This window comes from Anser brachyrhynchus (genome assembly GCF_964034855.1).
Source record: "Anser brachyrhynchus genome assembly, chromosome: 7".
NCBI classification, from domain to species: Eukaryota; Metazoa; Chordata; class Aves; order Anseriformes; family Anatidae; genus Anser; species Anser brachyrhynchus.
This window is the reverse complement of record NC_137701.1, coordinates 36,902,568-36,922,907: the sequence shown is the minus strand read 5'-3', so window position 1 is coordinate 36,922,907 and position 20,340 is coordinate 36,902,568. Positions and strand designations below refer to the sequence as shown.

General features: G+C 38.7%; 1 protein-coding gene across 6 annotated transcripts in view; it reads left to right on the top strand.

Moving 5' to 3' along the window:
* Nucleotides 1-20,340, top strand: part of LRP1B (LDL receptor related protein 1B) — a 553,237-nt gene that overhangs the window by 35,431 nt on the left and 497,466 nt on the right. For all 6 annotated transcript variants that reach the window (XM_080600673.1, XM_080600668.1, XM_080600674.1 and 3 more), the window contains exon 2: nucleotides 7,467-7,592. In XM_080600673.1, coding sequence (XP_080456799.1) covers nucleotides 7,467-7,592 — 126 coding nt within the window. The remainder of the gene's footprint in view (nucleotides 1-7,466; nucleotides 7,593-20,340) is intronic.

Sequence of the window (20,340 nt, the reverse complement as noted above, 5' to 3'; positions counted from 1 at the left end):
CATAAAGTGTGCCAAATTAAGGCTGAATAATAACCTTCTCTGGTCCAAATCCACAGGAGGGGACTCAGGGTCAGCCCCCTTAATGGAAATACTAGGTAGTCAAAGGATGAACAAAAATGGGAGGAAAAAGACCGTTCCCAAATGTATCTCCTCCCCACTCCCCCAAATACTTCATGATTTGTATAAAGTGGTGGATGTTTCTAGTCTTCTTGTTAATACTGATCTGTAATGCCCCTTGCTCAGCATGATCTGTAAGTTGAAGTAGCACTGGGCAAGTCTGCAAAATATGAATTATTTTAGCTTGTGTAATGTAAATGAGGAATCTGAGCGTGAATATTTATGGACTCTGTTTTGACTGAGAAGTAGGATATCTGTTGTCAATCAGAAGACTGACCAGACTGTAAACAAGATGTCTGTGACCTTGCTGGGGGGAAGATGTGCAGACTGAGAAATGTTTGTACGTGGCGTCAGGGGATACGATGCATGAACTGGGTGTTTGGCAATGTTGGCGACTGGTACCTGTGCATGTGCTTTGCTATGGATAAAAACAATTAGTTGATTAGTAACTGAGTATGTGATAAGTAGTACGCTGGGAACTGAGTAAGTATACAGAAAATGTACATGACATTGCCAAGAAGGACTAAGTACGGATAGAGACATAACTGGCTAAGCCCTTTCCCAACAGCCACAAATTGAGTCTGGCTAATCTTGAGAGAGACTTTTGGATTGTGTGAATAAAACTTTTGCTCTCTGACTTTGAGCATGGCATTGTACTGAACCAGGCAGGACAGAAACAAGGGATAACAACATTTCATTTATAAATTGAATGTAAAATTCTGTTTAGTGTTTTGCAAGACACATTCCAAGAATTTTGTCTGTACTTTAGTGTGGCAAAACTTAAACGTTTTGCTGTATTCTGGGCACTAAAAATGTAGATTTAACTCAAAAGGTATAAAAGGTTGGAAAAGGATTATGTAAGTCTGAAGCCATAAGTAGGAACTGCTGTACATGCTCTTTCTTCGCATCTCCCTTTCAGTTACAGTAATTTAGGTTTTAGCATATGATGAATTCTAACATAAATTACTACCGGAATATACTTTTCAATTTCTGTGTAAATTTTGCAGAAATTAATCTGCAAACCCTTCCATGTTTCAGAGTGAGAGATCAAAGAAAATCCCAAATGGAAAACATGCTTTAGAGAGGGGGGAAAAAGTTCTAAGTTTTTAGGCTCTTGTAATGAAGATAACTTAATTAAAATCAAAGCAAAACTAATTAAGAACTTAAAAGTACAAGTTTAGGGTTGCATAATATCACTGAAACATGGCAGAACTGCTTTATTATCATTGATAGAAGCTCCCCATTGTGTAGACAGGTGCTGGTGAGTGCATCAGATCAAAATGTAGAAGCACACCTGAAGTCCAGTTTGGGGACAGCTCTCGTTGGCCTTTCTGTGCTTCCTTTGTCTTCCTGCTCTTTGCTTCTGAAGCGATTGCTATTTTGGCAGGCAATTCCCCCTCTTTCCTGGGAGTTCTGCCTGGGTAAGCAGATAGGGATAAAACAGCTGAGCACTTTAAAATATAGTAGCTTGATTGGAAGGGACCTGCAAAGATCGTGGAGTCCAACACTTGTATGTGTTTATCTGATTTTTTTTCCACATGGAGCCAAACTGTCAGTATAAACTTTCATCACTTACCTGATAGGAAAAAGTGTAGTGGCATCCTTCTTTTCTTAGTCTTGCCATCCCCAAATTTAAAAGGATGTTTACCAACACATCTCCCTGTGATGTTCTTTGCCCATCTTCTCTTACCCTTTTTCCTTATTGTAAATTGAGAGAAAATTGTAAATTTCAAAGTTTTTATATTTCATTTGAATCATAAGAAAGATAGTATCTAATTTTGTGGGTACGAAAAATTCATGAAATGTTCTAACTTCAAGTCACTCTTCAAAGATTTTGTAAAAACAAACTTAAACATTATATTTCTTCCCTAAACATCCATTTGTGTTCGTGAGGCTGCCATCAGCTGCCTGTAGAAGGCCTCATTAACCTCCTCATCCTGATCTGGTGGCCTGTAATAGACACCCACAATAGTATCTCCATGCAAGTCTGCCCCTTAATTCTCACCCACAGACTCTCAATTTGCTCCTTATCCGCCCCTGGACAGTACTCAATACAATGTAGTCTCTCTTTCACATAAAGAGCAACTCCACCACCTTGCCTTTCTGGCCTGTCTTTCCTGAGCAGGACATACCCATCCATGACCATATTCCAGTCCTGTGAGCTGTCCCACTGTGTCTATGTAATTGCCACTAAATCATAGTCTCTTGACCGAACAAGAATTTCTAACTCTTCCTGCATATTCCCCATGCTGTGTGCATTGGTGTACAGGCACTTCAGGGAGTGAGCTGAGCACGCTGATTTCACTCTATGGGGGTGGGAGATCTCCTGGTCTTCATCACTGCTAGGGCACTGCCCCACTGGTGCAAACCCAGTTACAACCCCCTCCCACTTAGGATCTAGTTTAAAGCTTTCCAAATGAGCCCTGCTAATTCCTGTCCCAGAACCCTTTTGCCCCTGTGAGACAAACCTTTCCTGTGTATTACTGTCAGGCCTGATGTCTTATAAACCCAGCCATTATCAAAGAACCCAAAGCCCTGCCTGTAGCACCAGTCATGTAGCTAATCATTTTTGGAGTGGATCCTACTATTCTGTCCCATGCCCTCACCCCAGAATGGAAGGAGGGAAGAGAAAACGACTCGTGCCCCAGACTCTTTCACCAGCCATCCCAAGGCCTTGAAGTCTTTCTTCATTCCCCTCAGACTAGGGTATGCAGCTTCCTCCCCACCTATCTGAAAGATCAGTAGCGGGTAGTAGTCTGTGGAGCGCACGAGGCTGGGGAGTGTCCTGGTGATATCCATGATCCGGGCTGTAGGTAAACTACAGACTTCCCTTTGTTGAGGTTCAGTTCTGCATATCGGGCCCTCTGTTCCTCTCAGAAAGGAATCTCCTACTACAATTACCCTTCTTTCTTTCTTTTTGGAGGCAGTCTTGAGGCTTGGTGTCAGCTGCCTCTTCTGATGTGACCTCATAGGTGGGCCTTCCACCACATCCTCACCTACCTGTCCTTCAAGATCCAGGGCCTCAAACCTATTACGGAGGGGCAACTGGGGAAGTGAGGTAGGTAGGGGGAGAGGTTGCCTGCGATGTCGAAGTGGGACTTGGTTCCAACCCTCTTTGTCTTTTTGGTCCCCTCCATCTGCTCAGTAGTGACAGGGCAGGGGCTCCACCACGCTCTGGGGGGGCATCCCCCTGGTGCCCTTCCCTCTGGCACACCAGGGAGTTACTCCACCAGTCAATCTCCCGTTCACATGCCCTGATGCTCCTCAGTCTCTCCACCCTGAGCTCAGCCACCATGGCGAGCAGACCTTCCCCCTGAGAACAGGCGGTCTCCCCGCTGCTTTCCCCAGCAGCAGCAGCAGGCTCAGGAGCTCCCTGCAGCCAGAGGCCTGAACAGCCACGTCTCTGGGCAGGCCCTCCATCTGGGTCACCACAGTGTTTTTGGAGTGAGCTCATCTTCTTGCTGTAGAACTGAAGAAACGCACAATTATATAAATGTTGTTTCACACATAGCTCTTTCTAAGCCCACTGTTGACTTGCTTTTCATGACTGCGGTCTCTCAAATAAAAAGGATCCAGAAACCTTGAGCCTCTACCAGGCAACGGGATCACAGACGGTGGCTGTTATCCCTCATCTTTTCTGTGCTGAATGTATGTTTACAGAAGCAACTAACTAAAGTTGCGGTATTCCTGTTGTAGACAGACATCTTGTACGCTGCTTTTTGTTGGTCTGCTTATTTTGCTTGTCTAGTAGTAGCAGTGTACTGCAGGTATGAACGGGAGAATCCTGGGAAACTGCAATACTGATAAATTGAACCTGGATTTTTATTTATTTATTTATTTTTCCAGGTTTAGTGTAACTGGTTAAATGTAATTGGTTTCCTAACAGAGATTTTGAGCTTCATCCTCTTAAAGCTGTGCCTGTCTTTTAACAGAATAAATTTCTGCCTCTAGAAACAGTGACTTTAAAACAAAGGCACTGGCTATTTTGTTTGTGAAACTTTCCTTCGAAGAGCCATTGCCAGGTGTTCGCGACATAGCATAGGAGTACTGTCCTTAGGGAGGCAAAGCTTTTATTTACCCATCGAGAGATGATTTCTGACCATCTGCTCTGTATCTCAGAATTGGTATGTTAAAAATATGTGAATTTTCTCATCTGCTGGGAGCCTGCTAGTACAGCACACACAATACAGAAGGAAACTGTACGGAGATGTGTTATTGAAAGTAATTTTTTTTCTGTTAAGAAATAAGGCCATCTTAGATGACTATTTTTTAGGATGCATTTTTTTCCTTAAAAAAAAAACAACAAATACAACACTATTTACAGCATGTCCATGATTAACTGGTCTAATTCATTTTACAAAGTCAGCAGCTGAAAATAAGTGATAATTCTATAGATATGCAAAAGAAAACAGTTTGAAAAAGCAGTTTCAGAGCCAATAAAACCCTGAGTGAATATAAAGCTGCTTTCTTCCAAACAAGATCTGTTTTTCAGTGTTCTATAAGTCAGTGTTTTTTCACTCTGCTGGGTTTTTCTGTAGATAGAGAATAAAAAAGCTGAGATTTCCATAATTTCTGTACTGTTGAATAAAATACAAGGAAGGAGTTTAATTGTGTGGAAATAGCTAAATTATTTCAATTAAAAGAAAATTAAAAAGTTGAAAACAAGCAGTTTTTCTAAATACATGCATAAGACTGAACTATGAAGTATTTATTTTTAAATCAAGTTTGTATCAAGTTAGTTTAAATCAGCTTGTAATCTTTACTCCAAATGAGAAAAGATGTATCTGTGTAGGCGTATGTGACCATGCAATAAGAACAGTGATAGGATATGTCCCTTATCCTACTGACAGTGTTACTCTGAGGTTGCATTTTGTTCTGACTGGCAGTTGAGGTTGCGTAGTGAAAAGGTATTTTACTGCAGATAAAAGTATAAAACACAACGGAATGTTGCAGAGGAGAGCGGTCTCTAACATCAGTGTGGCCCTACTGGTTGTCGGTCTGCCTTCAACTAGGTGCCTCCAAGGGGAAATATGAAGAAGAATGCAGAATTTCCTCCCGTGCTGCCGAGTTTCCTTCAGAGATGGCTGCAGGTGTTAATTCTGGGCAGGGTTTAATTCTGACATCTCGCCTAAAAGATGCAAAAGAGCATCTCTGCAAATTTTGCATTGATTTTATTGGTATCACTGTAAGGTTCGTTTACAAACTTAAATAACTATACTGAAATTCTCCACTGGATTCAAATGTGATTTTCTTAACACTGGGCTTCACTTGCTGCAACATATAATTAGACTTGGAGTATTACATTTCAGCATAAATGACAACATTGATTTCTCCTTCTAGTCGATTATTGCCAGTTAGGAATTAGAAAAGAAATTAGGTTTATTTTTCTATACGAATTTTGCATTTAGGTAATTCTTGTAGAACCAGTCACATGGGCAAACTTGACTGTATAAATGTTTCTAGAAGCTTAAACTTATATTCAGCAATGTGGTTTTTTTTGCCACTTAGCTGTCAGTTCAAAAATCTGTAAACTTAACTAACTATTTAACAATCTTAATTCATGCCAGTTAGCCATTTCAACCATTTTTTTTTCCTCTGAGAAATAGCTATATGCAAAAAGAAGAAAGTATTGAATGGGCTCTGATCATTTAAGTAGTTCTACTACAGATTTGATGCATACCCAGGTCACCAATGTGAGGGAAAAATTGATCTTGAGTGGTATAAGTATGTGGACATAGTAGATAACTGTCTTTGTGCTAGTTTTGATATTCCCATGTCTTTTAGGAACATGCATGTAATGCATGGAAAATGACAGTTCACACTGTGCTACAAGGTTTCCATAGATAAAGAAACTTGTTATGAATTTTAATAATTTTATTAAAAGAAATAATTAAAAATTAATACAGATTTGCTTATATTACTGTACATCCTTGAAATGCTAAAGCTCACCAAACTCCCTCTCTCTTTCTTATTTCCAGTATGAATTTTCAAGAAGCACTTCCAGAGAGGGATCTTAAATTTTTCAGGGAGGTGCTTAATGCAAAACTGCTTCCTTGAGCATGTAAACCTGCACTTTTAATTACGCAGTTGTTCATTTTGTACAAAATGAACAACTTAACTCAGCGCTTCTTGCAGTAGTAGTAAATGCAAAGAATTAAAATATAACAACTCCTACAGAGTTACAGAAGCCATGATGTAGCTGTATTAAATAATATTAAATTTATCTGCATAATAGTTGCAACTTTGACTAATCTGAAACAGTATCCATCAATAGTTTGAGGCTGATCTTGAAAATTAAATGTAAGCAGGATGAAATGGATAGGTTAATTTTAATAAAATATCCCTACAGTTATTTCCTAAAGTAATAATACACTATCATCCCCCAAATGCTTATATGCTTATTTTTATATCTTTGTAAAAATATCGACTCCAGAGAAGTTACTGCTTGGTCGTGTAAGCTTGAGAGAATCATTGAGAAACCTTTCCAGTGATCTGCAATTGCTACCTTGTGGAAGGGACTACCGCAATTTGTGTTGAGAAAAAGAATACAATATATTGCACAGAGGCTTTGTGGGCTTTAATTAATGATAGAAGAGTTAGTTAATGAAGGAATAGTCTTGGGTTAATTAACTCTTGTAGATCTCAAGGACATCAGACTTTGGTTGAAGTCAGCTGATAGTTTGGCTGTGCCAGGCTTCAAAAATTGTTATCTTTTTAAGGAAATAATTATCAAGGTGCCTCAATTTTGACCATTAACTTGGACTGCAGCTTTGTTACATGAAAAGTAAAATAGTTCATATATAAACTTGAGATAGGATTTACTTGTTAAAGTACATATTTAAAGCAGTAGTCAAAAACTTGTACATATGCTTAAAAAGATGTTTGCCTGCTTAAAAAAGTGTGTCCTGGAGAAAATATTACTTGAAACAACAAATTTGTCAATGTTTTCTCAGGCAGGGGAGGAGAATAGGATACCTCCCTGTTGAAAACATGAAATTTAAAGCTTGTTGAGTTCTGTCTATTTAACACATTTACTTAATGGTGAAAGAGCTGAAGATGAGAATAGGATTTCCTAAAAATCTTTTTTCAGGGAGGTGATTTGTGCTAATCCTGTTCATGTCTGGTTGGGGTGCTCCCACTGAAACACTGCAGCCAGAGGTTAGGGTTATTCAGCCTGAGTAAGGGCATTACCATTAAATACCTCCTTTAATTACTGCTTCCCATAGTTTTTATTCTTTGTTTTGATTCCTGATTTAAAATCATTTTATTTTCACTTTTGATTTTCATTGTGCCACTTTATTTTTCTTTATTTTTTTAACTGTTGCATTCTAAACCATTCTTGTTTTCAGAAGAACATCAGTTATGTGACGTAGGAGAGTTTCTGTGTCGTGACGGCACGACTTGTGTCTCCCAGCACTGGCTGTGTGATGGAGAACCTGATTGTCCTGATGATTCAGATGAGTCTTTAGACACATGTAAGTAAAGAAGGTGCCAATTTTATTTTATCTTCCTTTTAAAGGTAACATTTGTATTTGCACTAACTATATAATTGAAGGGAAAGCTTCTGCTTTTATTATTTATTTATTTTAATTCTTGAATATATCTTCGTATCAGGGTAACAGGTTACATTCACTGCGTAGGTGAGAGACAAAAGAAATGGAAGGTGTTTTGTTTGTGTGCCACTTCATAATGAACACTCACCAGAGCCTATGTTCCCTGTGCTCTCAGTGAGCTGTAGAGGGCAGAGGCAAAGTCAGGCACAGGGAAAAAGGTATTCCTCAAAAAAGGGAGGGCTGGGTGGAAATGAGTAGTGCAAAATATTTTCAATAAAGGTATTAAGAGCATGCAAACATCAAAGGAAGAAATCAAAGAAGATGTAAAAACTTATGAAGGGAAAAGAAGCAAAGATCAGAAATTGAGAGAGAGCTTTAATACAACACATTTAATTATAATAAAAGACCTTGATGGGTTTTTCCTTCCTTTTTTTATTTAATGTGGCTAAGAGCTTCTGAAGACCAGAGCAGCAACCTTACAGATTTTTTTTATGGCATTGTAGACTACAGTTGAGGTGATATTAAATCTTAATGTGCCCTTGTTTCCTGGATTTTGAGGAAAATGAGGGAATTTACTGGTTTTATCCCCAGGATAATCACTTAATGTAAGAGAAGAAACATGTATTTAGTACCAAAGCAATACTGACAATCAATAAGGCTAGAAATGTGGTTTACTGATAAAAGAAAGTATCAAACATCAGACACTATTTAGGAGTCTAATCTTTAAAATGAGGGACAGAAAAGTAGAGATGTCTAGAAACCATTTCTGACTGGGCAAATATTGTACCGATGATTGCAACCTTACTGCTCCATGGTTTGTTCCTTGAAACTGATAGGAAAATTGCTTCTGGGACTGTGGTGAGGGTGCTCTGATTAACTGCTTTTGAAACCATTTGGGATTTTTAAAAACAGAATGTATTTGGGACTATGAGGTATACTTAAGGTTTTATTACTGCACTGGTTATTGATTATTGTCTTCTGCAGCATAAAATTTTTAAGCGTAGATTTGAAGCATAACACATCTACAGTTCCAAAATTTTCAAGTAACGAATATTGCAATAAGAATACAAAAACTGTCACATGCAGTTTTTAATTTGCTTCTGGATATTTAGCATGTAGTTCCAGATCTAGCAGTTTGCTGGTTACCTGGTTATTTTCCTGCCAAGCAGTTTGTGTATTTATTGTACTGCACCATATGATTTGTGTTAATAATGCCATTCAAAATCACAGCAGATTAAAATCATAGCTTTTGAAGTTTATTGATGACTTAAAGAAAGGGGGAATAGGGTGGCAAAGCCCATCCTCTTCTGACACCAGCAGGTCTGATCCTTTTGGAAACACCTTTCCTTTTTGCAAATACTAACAATTTCTGTCGGATGCATTGCTTGTGCTGTCCTATGTCAGAAACATCATTGCTTTCCTGACTGTAGAGCAGGAGGACATTTGCATCTTTGAGTGTACAGGTTAGGTAGCCCTATGTTGATGAGCTGCTGGTTAATGAGGTGTCTGGACAATGTGTGAGTGTACAGGCTGAGAAGGTAATTGTAATGGGACTGCCCTGCCTCTCCCTTTCAGTTCAACTCAGTCCAGGCCTCTGCATGAGGACGCAGTGACAGCACTGGGATGCTGAGAGAAACTTTCCCATATATTTGCTTGCAATTACATTTTAGTATTAGTGGTTCTGTATTTGTTTAGTCAGCATAATTTGCTGTCAAATCTAATATTTCTTGAAATATGTATATGTACTGCAGCTTCATCAGGTAAGTTGCTTCTCACTGGAGATGAATATAATGTTCCTTAATTTTCTTGCTGACACTCTGTATCATCGTACCTGTAAGGAGTTATAAACTACCTTAAAATATCCTTATGAAATATTTGAGGACTCTGTGGTGTTAATGCCAGGGACGCAGCACTTTCCAGTTCTAGTGCACTGCGTCATGTGTCTGCTTGTTTATAGATGAATGCAACTTCTATTTGTCAGCCCTTTGCTGACTTATGTAAGATGAATTATTTGGTGTGGCTTGACAGATATTGCTAGTTGTTCTGTAGCCATAAACAAATGAAGTTTGATTGATTTTCTGTGGATTTGTGCCTAGTAATAGGGTTTTCTGGGTTCTAATAATGTGAAAACATGGATCAAAGCTTTTCCTGCAAGTGGAAGTTCTTAACTTCTCTCCCATGGGGCTTTCAAGGTGTCTAAAAAGAGATAAATTCTCATGCTACAGCTTTTCCCACAGTGAGAATATGAAAAGTCTTATTAGTCTCACTAATCACTCAGCCATCTATCTGCAGAAAACTTTTAGGTACTCAATATCTCTGTGGCCTCTCTCCTGCTGGCGTTTTTACCAAATTTTGCAATAGCCTGAAAGCTATTGGGCTACAAATGTATATATCATTGTATGAACAGATTTTCTCAGGAATCTGCCTGAAACCATGCAATATAGTCCCCATACTAGCTTTAATAAAGAGGTCTAGGATTGGACAGAAAGGGGAGAGGTGATTTTTTCATTAATGTTGGATTTTGTCTCTGCATTGGCAAAGGTTGGGGCAGGGCTTTGTGCTGGCACAGCTTCCTTTGTCTGTGTTGGGCTTCCTTTGGACAAGAGTGGTGGAGCTGTCCTGTCATAGCCTGTGCTCTTCTGAGTCAAAGGAGAGCATCCATCACTGGTCTGTCCCCATTCAACTTCCCATCTTCCACTAAATCATCCCACGAATAGGTTTGTAAGACTAGAAGTCAATTCCTACAGCATCTGCATGTGTTCTCTCTGTTTCTTAGCAGCTGGGATTCATTCTGCTCTCAGTGAAGCTGCTGCTTTTTATAATACGAATGAACCTGGTTCAGTAATTCAGAATGAATAATTTAGTGAACAGATTTTGTTGCTTTTCTGCTAGTGAATTGTTCATAAGAAAGTTCATTTTTAAAAATTATATTAGTAAAAACTCTTGACCAAGTAATTTCCACCCTTTCTTGGGTGGTAATTCTCTAGGTTGTTCATAAGGTTTTTGCAAATAGTCAGGATTCAAAAATCAATTTACTTAACCTAATCGGATGAGGCTTGCTTCTTCAGTAGGCTAAATCAGCCAGCTCACCTGAAATCAATACAACTCTGTCAGGTGCCCCAGAATCTGGTCAGACATGTTTGACTTTTACAGACAGATGTTGGTCTGGAGGTAGGTGCAAATGTTTATATGACTTCCTTACTTAAAGATTTATTTTATTTCTTGTCTATAGGCTTATCCGCTCAACTATTTTACTGGGACAAATACAAAAAGGTCAAAAACACTTTTGAGGCAAATGGACTTTAGAAATCAAACCCAGTGACAACCTTTTCTAACACCTAATATCTGTTTTATATTCCCTGTTTTAGTTGCTAAGTAGATGTAAATGTCTGGTTAATATTGAATTTTACTAATTTTACTATTCCTGCTACCAATATCGCTGTTAAGCTGTAAGCGTTTCCCTATCTCAAGCTTTTATACGGGCTGAAGTGGGAAATTCATTAACTGTATCTCAAATCACCAATTTAAAACATTGTTATTTTGGGGTACCAGTGCATGTTGCATTACAGTTGGCCCTCTGACTAGCATATTCATCTCTAAATAAGTCTGGTGGTTGCACAGAAAATATCAGTGCATGGCTTCTGAAATCCGAAGATTTGGTTTGATATACTATTTCCAGGTTTCCCTCTCAGCCTCCTACTAACAGGGTCAAGATTTAAAAGGTGTATTTGCAGATGACTCCATCTGTTTACTACTCAAGGATTTTTGTGTTAACAGCTTTAGGCTTAAGGATTTGTCTGGCTCGCATATGGTTTTCTAACCTCAGTTCATAAACTCCTTTCTGCCAGAGTGCATCATACTAAGGAAAGGTGAAAGAGGAGGGAAAGAACTTACTCATATTCTGTAACTTTTCTGAAGCTGTGCACACTGATTGTGTTTGATCTTGTGATGCTCGGTGCAAAGGACGTTTTATTTTCTGTTAGCCATGAAATAGAGGAAGACGCTATAGAACTGGCTGATACTTGCCCTGTGGAGATTTGAGGTCTGGCACAAGTACACCCTGAACTCTTCATACCATTCTGTGGCTTGTTCCAGGCTGCAGTGTTTTGCTATGGCACAGGTACCTATCAGAGACATCTATGACCCCAAGTATTTGCTCGAGTACCAAGAATATCTTATGAGAGGAAAAAACACAGTTAAAATACCAGGTTGTCCTACTACCAAGACGTGAAAGAACTCGACACTCCGTTATCTAAGCAGCATCAAAATTCTGAAAATAATTCACCCTGCACCACTGGACAGCGATTGTTTCTCATATTGTCCCCAGCTATACTTTGTTATCCTGACACTGTTTGTCTTTTATTAGAGCTTTCTTAAATGCTATCCAAATGGCTATTTGAATACGAGCCCCTTAGACAATTTATTTGTAGTTGACTGTTGCAGAATTGAAAGAACCCCAGTTTACATTAACAAGTCATCAAATATGAATGGTTCATATCTCTAGAAGTTTGAATAGATACAGCCTTATCAGAGGTGATTTCAACATGTTTTGATAAATCTTTCTGTAGGATTTTGAGGGACTATCATCTTCTGTAATCATGGCTAAGGTGAATCTGAAGGAGTAAAAGGAAGGCAGAAAACAGAAATTGTTTAAAAGCCTGAGTCTCGCTTTGTATGCTAAAATAGCTTTTCTGCTTTTCTCGTTCTCTGGATGCTAATTATGTGAGACTAATTTCACAAGCTTAAAAGTTGTTAATTTGGTACCTCGATTGTAGTTCTCTTAGCAGCGAAGGATAATTGGGTGCTGCGTTGCTCCTGCAGCATGAAACAAAGATAAAATTTCCTAAAGCTCCTAATTCTTTTACAAGTAGAGTCATTGAAATTCAATAGAAGTCAGGTTCCCAAACCACTCAAAAGTAGCTTTTGAAAATTCCAGATCAATAAATAACTTGCATACATTCAAGATGAGGTGCAATGAAGCTGTTGAAAGTAAATGACAAATCACTGGATGCAAGGGAAAAATATGCTGGTGTTTTTACCCTTCATAATATTGCTGTATGCATTTACTATTGAAGAAGGAAATCTGCTATGTAAAATAGCTGCTTATACCTGTTCTTCAGCAAGACACTTAACTGTGTTGATAGTCATATTAAACAGATTTGTTTGAGGTGATGAATGTATACCTACTTTTTCTCTCTGAATCAAGATCGTTCATATCAGTAGCATAAAACTTAACTTCTATAGCCCTTGTGGGAAACAAACCACAACTAAATGACAAATGTCAACAGATCTTATGAAACTTTTGCTGGTTTATGTAAAATTAAGTTAAATGTGTAGTAGAACCATACAATATTGCCACAGTTAGATGTTAGCTGGTGATGAGAAGTGCTTCTGACAGAACAAGATGAATGTTTTGAAGCAGGATGAACTTTCCTGATACTGTTTATGCAGAGCTGAAAGAAAACACAAGCGAGGGTCTCCTTGTGGTTTCACCTGGCAAAGCAACTGCGGTTGGTAAACACTAGCAAAGATGTATTTATTGCGGCTTGTGTTTCTGCCATAGTAGTTTTTGGCATATAACCACTTGCTGTGCTTTGTCCTGTTCAGATATTTTGCTGTTCTCTGCCCCTTTTCCTCAGGCAGCAGTCACGCAGATGTTCACCTTGGCTTCAGCTTCTGACCTCTGCTTTCTCCTTGCTTTGTCATTTGGGAAAACTGATGTGCTTGCCCCCTCCAGGAAAGGTGGTTTTGCTGGTGTGATAGGATTGCTGATGTTCTGGCAGTTAACCGAATATTAGAGCAAACAGTCTGGAAAGGATGGATGTCGATAGTGCTCGTACCCTCTAAGCCTTTTGGAAAGGTTACAGAGAAGCATCCCAGTGAGACAAATCCTGTGTTACAGTTGAGCTGGAGGAGGTAAGGTTGATCCACTGTGGTGTTTGGGACAGCCGTTGGTTAGGCCTAGCTGTCCCCATGAGAGGTTTTGTGCTTTGGGAATGTTCCTGTGTTTCTCAGCACTTGTTCTGCTCCTCCTCCCTCTGGGCCACCCCATCCTTGGGTGCAGGGGAGTGCACATCGTAGGCTGGGGAATAACATGATAATGTACTTTCTTTCTGTCTCAGCCAGTAACATATAAGTGATGGTATGGAGGCCCTAAAGAACATTTAGAGGCCATTTCTTTTTATAGCTTACCAGTCCAATGGCTGGTAAAACTACTACTGAGACATAAGCATACTGTCAAATCACTGGAAGGCATGTGTTATCCTTGTGTGAATAAAACCAGTTTGTTCGCTTCTGTGTGAGTACTTCGTGTGATTAAGCATATGGCTATGGCCCTAACTTTGAAACTTCTTCCTAATATTATCAGGGGATGTGTGCCCAGGGTTGGGCTGCAGGGGCTCTGTGAGGAGAGGCCGGGGCTGCCCCATGCTGGACACAGCTGGGTCTGGTTCCATCCGGCATCAACGGCCCCACCACAGCCACGCTGGTGGTGCTGCTGCGAAAACATACTGAAGAGACAGCAAAACACTGCAAGGTTAATCCTTTTTCGTTGTCTTTACCTTGACACACGAGCTTTCCATCTTATTTTCTCCACTGTCCTCTTGAGCAACAGGGTGGGCACCTGGCAGGTGCCAACCCAGCCCAGGGCTGTATTCCTCTGATCCCAGTATTAGTTGGACTGTTTATATCCAGTCTATATACAGATCGAAACTTGCAGCAAACAAAAGCCAAGCAAATGTACTAGTGTAACACTGAATACCAGTGTAGCCCTGAGCATCAGCTGAGGGAGTTTATGTGGCTTTTGGTTGGAGCTTGATTGCCTTCTGTAATCTCAAGTATGGAAAGACTAAGCGTGTGCCTGGTACTAATTAATTTATTGTAGTAGTAAATGGTGGATCTGGGCGTATACATGATGGAGACTAGAATATAGTATAAGAAGACCAGATCCATAAGAAGATATGTTCAAACAGGTAGAGGCAAGGTAAATCCACCTGGTGTCAGAAGTACGGCAAGTTACTCCTGGTGTCTTGGCTGGCAGTGCTGCATTCCCTGCAAAGGGTTAGCAACAGAGACCATTTGTTTTGTAGGGTGCTGCAACTGAAGTTGTCTAAATAAAAATTTTTTCTTAAATGATTGTTTTGAAGGTGACAGGCTACAGTCAGGCTAATACCATAATTTGGCAGGAAATAGAATTGCTTTTGCTTTAAAAATAGTAATTTTAAAGACTAGAATCATTCAACAACGTTTTTAATAATTTGTTTTTCTACTCTGTATATTCAATTGTACTCTGATCTCTGGTCTGTATGCTCTTTAATGTGGGCCTTTACATAGTCCATGCACCCAGGCCTATTTCTACCAGATGCAACTACCTTAAAAGCAAGTTGAAAACTTTGCAATAGATTATCAGATGATTATGCGGTTAGTGTGAATATGATATATAGTTATTCAAATAGTTATCTTCAACTTGCCAACACATTTTTACATTAACTTTTAGTGTAGGCCAGTATGCTTTCCTAAGGCTAGCCCATTTGGGGTTTACTGATAATGATTCCTACCTTGCGAATGTGTAGCGGGAGATTTGTGTCGTGTGTAAGAAGATCAGCAAAGAATAATTCCTCTGTGAGATGCATTGAGCTGCTAATATGAAATGATCTTTAGATAAGATTTTCCCTTGGACTCAGTAAAGTGCTGCGGTTTGCGACCATCTGATTACACAAAATGCTGCATTAGATTTCTCTCAGCCTATGCACGTGGGGCACATTTTAAAAAAAAAAAGTTTATGAATTACTTTGGGGACAGGGTGGCAAAATCAGAGAATCTCCAGTCTGCGTGAAAGATGAGAACTGCACAGGGTGTCATGATGTTGTTATCTCACAGAAACTCAATGTCCCTAGCAAGAGGCCCAGGTTCAAATAGGTATAAATTCTGTAGCTCACCAGCTGTTTTTTTCCCTCTGTAATTTCTGGTATAAAGTATGCAACAACAAGTTCAGGATCGAAGGATTTAGAGGTCGTTGCATCTCTGTGACATGGTCATTGTAAATATACTACTTTTTTTTGTCTGTAGCTGATTATCTTTTGTATGGATTTCTGAAAGTGATTCACGGGGAATTCAGTTAGATCATTGCTGACAAAATGGGCTTCTTTTAAGGTCTGTGGAAACATGTAGGTATAATACAAGGGCAGGATAGAGCCTTTGAAGGATGATGTCCAATACCTAAAACTCTGAAACAGCTCATTTATGGATTAATTGCTTGCTAAAATTGCACTTCTTATGCAGAAGCAGCTCTAATGGGATATATACTCATAAGACAAAAAAATGAAAAGATCAATCTCTTGAAAAACATAAAAGTAAGTCATACTTTGACTAAGATCATTTGCAAGTTTTTAACCCAAAGCAATTTTATTTTATAAAAAAGTAAAGAGAAGAGAGAGCAAGACTTGTCACACTTTCTCTTTCATGAGGTTGTGCTGGCTGTTAAGCCTAAAGTAATGACATTGTTTTTTGCATCATTGACCTTCTTGACAATATTTGGCAACAAAAGATGTGTGTTTCAGTGGTAATCTGTTTGGGCATGAGCAGTCTTTCAGGTATGCATGCAGTCCTGTCTGGTTTTACAGGAGGGATACGTCCCCTGGATGTCAATGCAGGAGAACCCAGTGAGGATCCAAGCAATAGCACTGTGGTTTGTTTAAGAAAGCTGCGCCAGCAAGTCTCTAAGTTGCAGTGGGGAAAAAAAATTGTCATCCTAAAAATGTGGAGCTGTAACTGGTTTACCGATCATTAAGCGAGGGACTGAGGGTGAAAGATGCAAGATTGCAGTGTTTTTTTTATTTGGTAGAACATCTCCATTTAGGTGTATATTTAACCTTTTTTCCATAATGTTTTAGTCTCTATGTGCACATTTATTTCTATCCCACTTATTTTGCATTCCTTTGCCTCTTAACAATTTCTATTTCTACTTCTTTTTTCATTTCCTCTCTTTCTCCTGGCAACTCTTCTGCAGTTAACTTTTGCTTTTCTTCAACTCTGCATTTTTGCTTTTTTTAAAAAAATTTAGTCCTAGTCCTCACTGTTGCTTTATTCATTATTTTCCTGTGATTCTGCTGATAAAATGATTAAAACTATTTTTCTTCCGATGTATTTCCTTTATTTTCCTCTGTCATCTTTGTGAACAGATTCCCTTTCCCTTTTCTGGGAGACTCACAGGTCTCATCTTTTTCTCTTCAGTGATGTCCAAATTCTTAACCCTACATTTCCTCAGTTTTTATCTTCCTGAACAGTCCCTTTGGTTTTTACTAGTGCTGTTCAATAGTCTGCATCAGGAAAAAAGTATTTGGGGAAATGTGGAATACACTTTAAGTAGGATAATTTAGCCAGATATCCAGATGATTGTGATAGCTTTAGTTGTTAGGATGTCACTCCAGTGTCTGCCAGGAATAGCTTTGGTAAATAGAGGTAGAGAAATTACTGTATCACTGTTTTGTCTATTAATGAGGTGTTTAAAAAAAAATTAAAAACGTAAGCCTGTAGCAACATCAAAACCCTTTTTTGACTGCTGGTATAAAAGGTTATTTTTGATAATACAGGGATTTATAAACTACAGCAATATTATATATGAAATTTCATGTTGAAAGATTTTGATCTGAGGTGATGCTGCTTCACTGTGGGCCCCGATTACACCAAGACTCATTACAAATATTTATAATTATAATGATACATCTGGCCTGCAGATCCTGTACTAGGAGAAATGCTAGGCATTAAAATAGTGGGCTGGGTGGTGTTCTTTGTCACTTAAAAAATGCTAAAGTGTAATAACCATTTTTCTTCTCAAAATTACTGATGAAAACAACCCTCATTAGCAGGCAGATGGCTTGCTGGAAGAGAAGTAAAATTGCTCTTTTTTGAAAATAGGACTGATTTAAAATAAAAACTTGAATTTTTTTTAGCTCCATAATGCACAGTAGTTTTAGCAAAGAGGACACTTTGCTATGGACAAAGAAATAATGCAAGACAAAAACTCTGCTTGCAAAGGATAACACAGCTATGCAAAAGGAGTGTAACTCAGTGGTCTGCATTCAACTGCACTACATTTTACTCTTTTAATAGGGCAGGAAAGGAAATGATGGGAAAGACTTAATTTCAAAAGTGTCCTTCAGGATTTAGTTTAACTTTGGATCTACAGATCTAATCCAGAAAGTTCTTGTTTTAACAGCTCTTATGCATGTCCCAGTACTTCTAGGTGAAACTTTACTGTGCCAAATGAAATATTTTCACATCTTGGAATTGCTTAATGCTTTCATCTTACCTCATTTTTTCAAAGCAGCATGAACATCTGTGTGCAGCTTTGCAGGACTGTGAGCTATGCCCTCAGAAACAAGCATGAGGTTCTATGCAAAACTTGGATGTGCCCAGTATGAAATAATTGTGAGTAGATTCTATTATTGAGAACACGATTGGACCCAAATTTCCTTATAAGAATGCCAAACTCACATTTACTGTCTAAAGTTTATAACCTCATCAAAGTCGCAGCTTCTTAGAAGGCATAACTTGATGGTGTATTTGCAATAACATGAGGTACTCCGCACCTTTGGGGGGGGTGAGGGTGTGTGTGGGGGGGGGCACAGACATGCAGACATCAGATTTTCCATAACAAATGTGTTGTTTCACAGATTTGGAGTTCCTGGTTTTAAATGAGACAATTCAGTTAGACAGCCGATGTATTTTCACTTTTTTATTCAGCCATGAAGTTGTAGGTTCTCTATCCTATCTAGAAAATAGTCTTCTCTGTCCCCACCTTATACAAAGTGAGAATTCCACTTTTTTTATTTATTTCTGTGATCTGCATTCAGTTGTGAGTGTGCTGAAGGCTGACAGTTTGACTCATTAGGCTCCTACAAAGTGTAATCTCATTTCACTTCGGCTGCACTGGAGATAGCTCTGAGGTCAGCCAGGTCAGGGCTGCAGTTGCTGCATGTAGCTGTAGCATTTCTTTCCTGCTAACAATCTTGGGGACTGGAATACATCTGATTAATAAGGTCAGCTGAACTGAACTATTTTTGTGTTTACGAAATTGTTTAATTTGCCTTGTTCTTATCTTTCTTTGCAGTGATTTTGGCCTGGCCTTATGCCCTGGGTCACTTCTTGATATGTCATGGGTTACATGCATATCCCGACTATGTGGCTTCGTAGCAGGAGGGGGGGGATTACAAGAATATCATTGTAGTGTGAAATTAAATTCTTAAAGATAAAACATCTAAAATAGCTAAAACATTACCTCAAAAACAAACAGTGCAATTGATCCTACTTAATTACATGCTTAATAATTTTAAACCAATGTAAAGCACATTGACGAGGTACTAATCCATTTCATATTCACTGCCACCAGATTTCCTCCTCCTTATTTGCTTTGTATCTCATCATTATTGTGCACATAAAACTAGTATTCTTAGAATTTTTATAGTACTATTTCCATATAAAATGAGGAAAAGTCTAATACATGAATACTAAACAGCTCATTAACATGGTTTGTAATATAGCTATTCATGATAAAAGCAGCTGAGAAATGCTGATATAAAATAGTACTTAAGTCCCAGAGTATATCTAAGATTAGAAGAATCATGCCTTGGATAATAAATACTTCAGGGAAAACAGGAAATCTTAAATACAAATAAAATGAAATAAAGCATTTTGTATGCTTAATTAAACACATTAACAGATGCATTTATTTCAGTTAAATAATTAATATATTACTAGTTCTGGTTGTTTTTTATCATAAAAAAATCTGGCTGCCAGAAGATTTTGGAAAGCTCTTAAATTAGAGAAAAAAGAATACTGCCTTTAAGAGACATGTTTGTTTATTTTTATTTTTTTGGTAATCTGGAGCTGGCACAAAGATTGTTAATGATTGAAGTACACAGCAAGAAAAATGTGGGGAAAAACTGTATAATCTGCCATCTTAAGCCTGATCTTTAAATTTGCTCTATACGGGCAAGCCACTGTCTCCAGCTTAAGAAATGGGATTGTTTTTAAAACTATTTATTTATGAATGGTTCCATTTCTACTGACCTGCTTTAAGGCTTGGTCTGTGAAGTTGTTGCCTCTGGGCTTTTAGCCATGCTTTCTGTGTGCAGGCCACAGAGACAGGCTGCTGCAAGTTACCTATCCAAAACTGTCCCTAGAGTGCACAAGAGAAATTCTGCATTTGCAGCGAGTGTTTTATAGAAGTTGGAACTCAAATTTAGGAAATAGTGGGAAAATGTGAACAGATAAGTGTTTCCTGCTAAGCTGGAACAAGGGTAAGTTTGAGTAAGAGAAACTTAAAGAAAAGGATTTTAGTTATTTATTTGCATTGATGATGGGTTGAAGAGCTGCATATAGTGTCTCTTGACTTCTAAGACCTGTTCCCTTTTGTTTTTTTTGGCCTGCTCTCAGGAAAAGGAGGCAGAAAGATGAGAGCACACAGTAGTTCATATGGCCAACATCTGTAATGCAGTCACAGCTTGGCATTGTAGGAAGTACAGTTCACATTGATGCAATGACCTGCCACAGCTGCACTTTAAAAAAGCTTGGGAAGGCTGTGTAGGACCAAATGGCCTCCTGGCCTCACGAGGGAAAACTCATGCAAGAAGGAGCGTGAGGATCTAATCAGTTCCCCAGTTATCGTGTA